The 9,755-nt window shown below is 46.4% G+C and overlaps 1 protein-coding gene across 1 annotated transcript in view; it reads right to left on the bottom strand.

Annotated features, from left to right (window-relative positions):
- Nucleotides 1–5,873: 5,873 nt before the first annotated feature.
- Nucleotides 5,874–9,755, bottom strand: part of LOC133345595 (secreted frizzled-related protein 1-like) — a 39,813-nt gene continuing 35,931 nt past the window's right edge. The window contains exon 3 of the mRNA XM_061556504.1: nucleotides 5,874–7,641. Coding sequence (XP_061412488.1) covers nucleotides 7,316–7,641 — 326 coding nt within the window. The 3' untranslated portion in view covers nucleotides 5,874–7,315. The remainder of the gene's footprint in view (nucleotides 7,642–9,755) is intronic.

Here is a 9,755-nt window from a genome sequence, read left to right as displayed (position 1 = left end):
CGGGCGTTGCGTCGTTATATGGTGTCTGTTTTGGATGACCCCAGTGGCACACTGGACGGTTTTTAATAGATAATTTGTGTATCAGTTATGCGCATCTACTGCGATGGTTTGTTGCGGATGCGCTTTAGGGTGGACCATGATCTTCGTGGAAGATCACATCCAGAGGGATCTTCTGCGTTGGCGCTGTAAATCGGACAATGTGAATCCTGCGACAGAATTCATCATAAATTATGTTACATTTCCAGGCCCATACATGGAGGACTTGGGCGTGGATTGTCCCAAATAAGGGGGGGAGGGGGTGTTCCTGCCCAAATAAGGAAAAGTGGAAGAGGAATGGTCAGAAACGATACCGATTTTTCAGCAGTAAATGAACCTAAGGTCGATCAATGCTTGACCATAGCTCAATCAATGCTCGACCACATAGACGCACAGGAAATTTGGACCACCCTGTCCTGCTGCTGGAGTATTGGATAGGACGATTTAGAAAAAAAAAGTATTTCGATTTTCGGTGGTGCCATTGGTGTGTTGTTGTTTAAACGTCCTTATTTATGTATTTAGTACACGTTTACAACACACAGAGCATATCAATAACGCTACAAGCTTTCCACCGCTGAAAGTGCCCCGGTACTTTGTGCATTGTGCGTTGTGTTTGTGTGAGATTGCGTTTTTCCACGTTGGAGGGAGCATGGCCAGAAGGTGGCTTGTGACTGGGCAGGCTTTCGGTGATGGCTTGAAGGGACGATGACCTCTGGTCAAGAACAGTGATGGAGTGGCGGTCGAAGCCAGGAAAACGCGCCCTAGACGATGTCCAACGCGGAGATGGAATTATGAATTCGGTCCCGAGTAACGGCGCGCGCCATATCTTACGATCCTGTTGCATCACAGGATCGTGAGATATGGCGACATTGGATCGATCGTGGCTGATGATTGCTTTGGCAATTGCGGTCGAGTGTCGGTCGAAGTAAAATGCAACGTTAGGATGTTATTGAATTTTGAAAGCGTGCCTAAATTCTACAAATCACGCTGCGGAAATAAGTCGCTTGAATTTAAAACATTACTTTATATTTAACGGATAGATTTTTAAGTTTAAATACGCTGAGAACCTGGGGCCAACAATGTATTGATTGTTATCTTAACTGAAGTTAATTCGAAATTTTTTTGTCGTTGAAAAATGTTCTGTAGGACTTTTGTTTCGTGGTTTTTGGCTTTGTCATGCGGGGATGGCTGTTGATTTCCTTGGCACGGGAGAAAAAATGCGAAGGTGGATTGCTGTGGTTGAGCCCTTTTCTTTTGCTTTGTACTTGAGTATTCTGCTGTGCTATTGGCATCAGGTCTTGAGACAAACAGATGTCCTGGAACTCTCGCAGTGAGAGGCGTGCATCATCCAATGTCCCCCACAAGGGGAAAACACAGATCGTGCTTTTTTTTTTAAATCGTCCTTGCGCCTTGCAACGAGAATTCGTAACAGGAGGATGCTTTTTTTACCATTCATCGCTTTTAAAATGCCAAAATACATTCACAAATAATAAAGTTTCTTTTTGTGAATTCGGCACTCACCGGGCTGACACTGTCAGTTCTCGCTGGCTTGGGAAGACAGGTTAATCTCCGTTGGCCGAAACCCAGGTCTTAAACCCAGCTCTTAAACCCAGCTCTTAAACCCAGGTCTTAAACCCAGGTCTTAAACCCAGGTCTTAAACCCAGGTCTTAAACCCAGCTCTTAAACCCAGCTCTTAAACCCAGGTCTTAAACCCAGCTCTTAAACCCAGGTCTTAAACCCAGGTCTTAAACCCAGCTCTTAAACCTAGCTCTTAAACCCAGATCTTAAACCCAGCTCTTAAACCCAGGTCTTAAACCCACCTCTGAAACCGAGCTCTTAAACCCAGGTCTTAAACCCAGCTCTTAAACCCAGCTCTTAAACCCAGGTCTTAAACCCAGTTCTTAAGCCCAGCTCTTAAACCCAGCTCTTAAACCCAGATCTTAAACCCAGCTCTTAAACCCAGGTCTTAAACCCAGCTCTTAAACCCAGCTCTTAAACCCAGGTCTTAAACCCAGCTCTTAAACCCAGCTCTTAAACCCAGCTCTTAAACCCAGCTCTTAAACCCAGCTCTTAAACCCAGCTCTTAAACCCAGCTCTTAAACCCAGCTCTTAAACCCAGTTCTTAAGCCCAGCTCTTAAACCCAGCTCTTAAACCCAGATCTTAAACCCAGCTCTTAAACCCAGGTCTTAAACCCAGATCTTAAACCCAGCTCTTAAACCAGCTCTTAAACCCAGCTCTTAAACCCAGCTCTTAAACCCAGCTCTTAACCCAGCTCTTAACCCCAGCTCTTAAACCCAGCTCATAAACCCAGGATTCTCATCGGTACTGCCTGCAGTGCACCGACACGGCGATTTTGCACGAGTCACCTTAGCCACCGGGCCGAGACCTCGAGCCCGCATCGGCCGTCATCGGAGCCCCGTTTTCGGAAGACCCCGGAATTCCTCAGCGTCCAGCACGATTGACATTTCGCAAGGACGCCCACCGTGAAGCCGGGGAAACTTACCGGGTAGCCACCATCAATGCACCCTTGACAAGCAGCCTTCCCCCCCTCTACCCCACCGCCGCCTCTTTGGCCACGCATCACTTAATTAAACAACAACAAGGCTTAGGTTTGTTCTTTAGCCTTGCGGGTTGGATTTTTTTTGGCAAATTTTTTTTAAAAAGAAACGAGCAAGTCGCCAGGCCGCCGCGGGGATAGTTGGCTCTCTCATGAACGACCCTGGAAATGTGTGCTTCGGAGCGAGTCCAGGCCACGAGGCGCTGCGTGCCCACCCCCGCTCTGCCCGGCGAGAGGAGAAGCGGAGGAGGCAGGCGGAGAGAGAGGCTCACAGAGCCAGCGAGAGCCCCCCCCCCCCCCCCAGGTACAGCAGCCGCGCACTCAACAGCCTATACGTTCATAATAAAGGTGTATGTGTCGTTAACACCCGCCACCACCCGACACAGCCAACTAGTAAGGGTTGTCACGTAAACAGAACATGCCAATTCGTCACTAGTACAGCACGCCGGTGTGTTGGAGAGCCAAGCCACAACATTTACAAGCCTATACGTTAAGAGTTGTGTTGAACGCCAGATAATTGCGTTCGAAACGTAGGTGGGGTTTTGTTTTCTTTTCTCTCAATTCAAAATGTTGTTCCGATTGAGAAGTGTTTTCAAATATAAATCCGCACCGGCGTTGCGAGGCCCTCATCCAGCAGTCGACTGACGAGAGAGCGGTGGGCGATGTGCGCGCATGTTGCCGGCGTTGTTGCCACTAGATAAAGGATCGTATCGCAACTCTCGCAGAGCGGCGCGCAACCCCCGTGGTTAGAAAACGGCCTGCAGCAGAAGGAGATCTCACAGAGCTACTACTGAGAGCCCATCGGACGATAGGGGTGTCTCTTTGCACGGCTAGGGAGCGCAATTTACAACACGCCCAGTCACCAAGAAATGTTCATCGCGTGGCAATGAAATAAGAAATGAAAAATCTAAGCCCTGAAATTTTGGCAAAAAAGTAAAATATTTTTTATTCATTATTTTGTGTTTGTAGTCAATGGTAACCAGGCCGAGGCAATCGACTCGCCGCACTTGGGAACCCGGTTGAATCGCGGCCGTGTGCGCAGATTCACACCCCCAGGTTGTCGTCGGTGTTCGCTCAGTCCCTGGGCTCCCCTCCTATCACCACCTCCTTAAATAGTATGCACTGTATGTGTGTGTGTATATATAAACATTTTATTTTACAATTGTAACTGGTTACTGCTGTAATTTGTATTCACTGCTTGTACACCGAAAATCATTTAATTGCATTATACCTTCCAATAAAATGTATCAAATTTGTAATGGAAACTATTTACTCTATAATTTGCATGCAATTATTTTTACTGTATTCATCTATTGTTTTTTTTTATCATACGAGGTGCTGCCGTGGCGAGATGTTAACTACCTCGTCTGGTATACAGGAAGGTTGTGGGTTCGATCCCGACCCTAACAATGCCTGTATATTTGTCTCTCTTCATGTAGTCGCGTCGATTTTTCTCTGGGTCCTCCACATTTTGAATCAACATGCGTTTCGAGTGTCAGGCTGCAATACATTTCCACATACGCCACCTCGTTGAGCTATCATTTGCGGTCAGTTCGCTTCTGAAAAAGAGCTATGTAGCTCAGTGGACCTTACCTTGAGCTCTATATTAATGTTGCACGCTCTTCTCTTCTTGAAAACATAGCTGTCACTTGCACGTGCTTTTATATAAAGGCCATAAACTGTTCCCCCCCCCTCTCCCCGCTATTGGAATGTGGAATTTCCACAATTCGCACAGAGCCGAGCACTGCTCCCACACTTGTTTAAGCAAGAAGACACTTTGATAATAAAAAAATGCATGCGTTTAAAAAAGAACTTATAGTGTTGTAGCACTTCATCGATGAAAGGCATCGTGGGTCAGTGTCAGTCTTGGTGGGTTTTTTTTCTTTCAACCATACTTCACCACACTGGTCCAGTGCAAATTCGTGAAAGGGATGTCCAGGGGACTGCTTTTTAAATCCTTTATATTAAGTTCGCTTGCTTGCTTAGGACCGTGCAAATCTTTCTGTCGTTTTTTAACCCACTTCCCGTGATCCAATCGAGCTGACATTTTGCGCACAGGCTCGTTGTGCGTGACAATGCAATTTTCGTGAAAAAAATTTTTCCAAAATTTTACACTGTTTAGGGAATTTTTTACAAATATTGAATTACCAATTGTTTAATGCTGCCAGACAATCATCTGACCCATAGGTGGCAGCCATCTCAAGCCAGAGGACGAGAGGACTCTAGCCGCCCCGATGCCACGTATATAAAGGATTTATAGTGAAAACTTTGTTTTTACGGGTTTACTTGTTTACATATTCGCTTAGCCACTGACCTTAGGTGTGGCCGGGAATAATTATCAGGTAACGGGGGGGGGGGGGGGGGGAGTAGAGCGGTGCGCCAACCATTCACCACGCCGTCGCTCCGCCAACAGAATGTAGATTACGTATGGAATTTGTTTCCTTGGCAGATAAAACATCGTGAATATAAAAGCAAAAATGGATGCATAACACAACGGGTCTGAGCTTGAATAACAGCGAGTTGTTTATTAAACCCAGTAAATGTATGCTGATAACAAAAAAATGCACGCGGTGTATAAACATACTGTGGACCAAGGAAACGTTACATAGCTCTTCTACCTATATTGTAAGATGGGCTAACCAGTAGATTAATGCTGTTATCAAAATGATCGTGGTTAACATAGTGTACTATAAATGATCAGTAACAAGTATAACAACCATACAATCATCTAATGTGGTCAGTTATTGAGGAAGCTGTGTAGAAGTGAATAGTGCATTGTATCAAGACAAAATCCTATTAGAACATCAGTAATACCTACTTGAAGTCTCTACCAACAAATAACGCTTGTAAAATAAAAACAGAATAACAAACTGGTAACTACAGGACTATTGCTAGATTATAAAATGATGCCTTTTAAAAACAAAGTTCTTGCTCTTTGCGTTCGTTCCGCCACAACAAGTCGTGTTTCCAGGGCTGGCTTTGATGTCCGCGTGGTGTGGAGAGTGGGAGTTTCGTGCCGACGCTGGCTGTGAGTGTGCAAACGCGGGCAAAGCGAACGTTTAATTCTGACCGAGTGCCCGCATGGAATTCTCCCTCCTCCCCCCCCCCTTTATTCAGGGATGGGATGGAAGTCCTACACTTCCCAAAAAAATATATGAAGCAGCCAGTAGGAGACGATTAAATAGGCAGGCTGTCAAGTTCACAAAGAGGTCTCAGCCGCAGCGGCAGCAAGCGGCATTGGCTACTTTAGCGGCGAAGTGCTCGTGCTTGTTTTGACCTCCCCCCCCCCTTTATTCAGGGATGCAACAACAAATCCCTCAAAATTATTGGACTCGGTTGGAAAGATTCCCAAAAGGATCGAGGAGAGTTGTGGAGGGAAGGGAATGAAATCGTAATTTTGCAAGCAAAGTTAGGAAAGCCTCTCGCGTTTGCTTTGCTCTTCGTCTGTGTGTCTGGTTTACCGTCGCTTTCGTTTCCATGTGTTGTGTTTTATGACCTTTGTTAAAGTAAATCTGTGCTGTCATTTCTCTCTCTTTTTTTTTTGCGGTGCCGCGCGTGTGGCGGCGATGAGTAGCTGCCTCAATGCAACCGAAGAAATGGGAATGCCAGAGGCTGGATTGCTTCGTGATGTTTTCTCTGTTTTGCGCTCTCCTCCCCCCACCCCGCCCATCTATCCCACCCTTCTTTTCGACTCCACAGAGCAATATCCAGAGAAAAATAAAAAAACATGCGGAAACAATTGTGGAATTTTTTTGTTGCCTTGAGGACAGTAAATCTCAAGAAACCCACAGCGAAATAGAAATTGATCATTATTTTGGCAAAAGCCGAAAGCAAAATGAAATGGAGCAACGCGGGCACAGCGGCGGCAATGAGCGCGCGTTTCGGTGATGCGCGCTCGGATTTCACGTCGCTCTTGCTTGTCGCGCATTCCTCGTTATCTTTCCGATTCATCTTCTTTCCTCGGAGTTACAGACACCGACAACAATTTCCGCAGATAAGACTCGTTGCTTTGTGCTTTCAATTCCAATCTTAGGGAATATCTGTCTCGGCTGTTGTTATCAACTTTTCTCTCTTTTGTGAGTAATCCTGTATCTCATTTCTTTTTTTTCATAGACATGCAACTTTATTATAACAATCACAAAAAAAACTGTCTCTTATAAAACTGTCACATACAACAAAATATAATTTTTTTTCTATAGCTTCACAGCAACTCTGCTGGCAGTACATCTCCTCTCAGTTTATTATTTTAAAAAAGTTGTTCCAATCTGGCTTCATGATTGTTGGTACAACAAGACTGCATTAATTGATCTTCACACATATGGAGGTCGTAAGGCAGCAGGGTATTGCATACTCAAAAAAGGCAACATTTTGGGAGAGAAGAAAAAGTTAAGAAGTGACCGAATTAGAGAACCCTTTTCGAATGCAGCTTCCGGAATGTCTCTACGAGGGATGAATGTGACTCCGCGTGACTGCAGCCGTGCCAACGCACCTCTCTCTCTCTCTCTCCCCTCTCTCTCCCCTCTCTCCGTTCAGCCTAAAAAAGGACGCGCGGCATTTTCTAACTGCGTTGTACAACACGGACCGTGGAAACTCGGGAGACGCTTTGCTGTCGGTCTTCAACATTTGATTGTCCGCTTTGGGGGCCACGCCGCCGTGACGTTTGCCGGAAACGCCGGACCCCGTCTTTTTTGGGGCGACCCCGCATCCCGCCCTGCCCGCGTCAGAATGTGGAGTGGAACGCCGGGCATTTGTGGTTCTTGAGCTTCTTGATGATGTTCTTGAGCTCCCTGTTCTTCTTGTCCAGGCGGTAGATGGCCGTGAGCAGCAGCTGCTGCTCAAGCTTGCGCCCCATGATGAGGAAGTTGCCGGCGAGGCTGTCGAGCTGCTGGCAGGGGCAGCCGCCCCCGTTCTTGATGTGCAGCGCGAGCTTCTTGAGGTCCTTCTTGGCCAGCGGGCCTGGCTTGAGCACCTTCCTCTTCTTCTGCTGGGCCATGATCAGTTTGTCCCCACCCGCCTGCTTCACCTCCTTGATCTTCATCTTTATCGCTGCGGAAAACAACGCGCGGAGGGATCACGGGTGAGCACGTACGTAGCCGTAGCAGTAGCGATAATAATCATAAGTACATGTGCAGCACAGAAGGTGTTTTTGTAACAATTACATTTGTTGTGCTGTCCACGACACAATCCAGCATCCCGGATTAAGACGGTCAACCGCATCGCGCGCTTTCAGATGCGCTTCTACGGCTGTCTGGAACGCTCTTCCTTCTGATATTAGGAAGCCACTGGAGCTACGCATTTTTTTTATTTTGACTGAAAACCCCATTTTCTTTTGAAACTGCTTTTCGTGTTAAGTTTGTTGCCCTTCCCGCACGCCTCCGATTAGCGTGTTTGGTTACGTACGGTGCAAAAGCAGTTCAACATACATACATTACATGTGCACGGTAGTCGACCGCCCCACGCACTATCCAGGCCGAGGCACGTTGCTTAGCTCCTGAGATTGGGGTGCCACGGTGGCAAGATGTCACCTACCTCGCCTGGTACACAGGTCGTGAGTTCGATCCCGACCCTGACACCTGTGTATTTGTAGTATGCATGTCTCAATCTCTCTCTCTCCCCGTGGTCGCGGGGATTCATCTCCGGGTCATCTGGATTTTCCCTCCAGATTTAGAATCGACATCACGCGTTTTTAGAGTATTTGGCTGATATAAATTTCCACGCGATAAGCAACTTCGCCGAGCTATCATTTGTAGCCAGCTCGCTTCTGAAAAAGAGATCAATATCTAAGTGGGCCTTTACCTGGTAGGATAAAAAAAAAAGTTTAGTTTAAATAGTTTTTCTGGCAAGATCGTGCCCACGCTGGGCGCTGTGGCTGAAGGGGGGGGGGGGGGGGGGGGGGGTCTCGAGCTAAGACCTAGACACGTGGGTTGTGGCGACGTCAATCGTTTTGACTTCCCATTTAATTTGCGACATCCGACCAAAAGCGAAGCGAGTGGTGACGGTGGAATCTGCAGCATTGGCAGCAATGCCCCCCCTCTCCTCACCCTCCTCCGTTCCTTGCGGCAATGGCAACTGTTGCGTTGGTTTATTTAAAAGAAAAACACACAGCCAGATACTCGACAAGATTAAGGAGAGTTAAGGGAAGCGAAAGGAAAATGCAAGAAAATGTGAACAAACCACGTGCGATTGTGTTCGTGGCAACGTTGAACGGCCGTGCGCGAACGCAGCCCGATGTTTCGTGTTGCGTTCATTCAAAACAAGCACGAGCACTTCGCCGCTAAAGTAGCCAATGCCGCTTGCTGCCGCTGCGGCTGAGACCTCTTTGTGAACTTGACAGCCTGCCTATTTAATCGTCTCCTACTGGCTGCTTCATATATTTTTTTGGGAAGTGTAGGACTTCCATCCCATGCCTCATTAACGATTCATTTCTTTCATAGCTCTTTCCCCCTTTTCCTTTATAAATGTCCTCAGGGGTTAAGGGCGGGCAGGGTGGGGTGTCGTGGGGGTGTGGGATATGAAAGAGAAGCAATTACTGTACAGGGCTTTAAGGAAAACTTTACAAATGCCTTCTTCAACAATTTGTCTCAAACCTACAATAGCAAGTGGACCACTCAGAAGCACACTAAACTGAAAACGATTTCATGCAGGAGGTCGTGGGTTCGATCCCGACCCTGATGTCTGTACTCTTAGTTCTTTCGGTAAAGTCACGTAGGTAAAAAATGAAATTAAAATTAATAAAAATAAAACAATAAAAATCACGACGTTTCGGAGGCAACACAAGTCTCCGTTATCAGGTGTTGCCTCCGAAACGTCGTGATTTTTATTGTTTTATTTTTATTAATTTTAATTTCATTTTTTACCTACGTGACTTTACCGAAAGAACTAAGAGTATGAATCCTTGCAGTCACGAAAGCTTCAAATCTAGAACTGATGTCTGTATTTTGGAGTTTGCATCTCCTCTCTCCCCGTGGTCATGGGGATTTTTCTCCGGGTCATCCGGGTTTCCCCTCCACATTTAGAATCAACATCACGCGTTTAGAGTATTTGGCTGCGATACATTTCCACGTGATAAGCCACTTCGTTGAGCTATCATTTGTGGCCAGGTCGCTTCTGAAAAAGAGCTACATAGCTCGGTGAGCCTTTACTTGGTAAAATAATTTTTA

This window comes from Lethenteron reissneri, chromosome 22 (genome assembly GCF_015708825.2).
Source record: "Lethenteron reissneri isolate LAM-NWPU_2019-01 chromosome 22, ASM1570882v1, whole genome shotgun sequence".
NCBI classification, from domain to species: domain Eukaryota; kingdom Metazoa; phylum Chordata; class Hyperoartia; order Petromyzontiformes; family Petromyzontidae; genus Lethenteron; species Lethenteron reissneri.
This window is presented reverse-complemented; position numbering and strand designations above follow the sequence as displayed.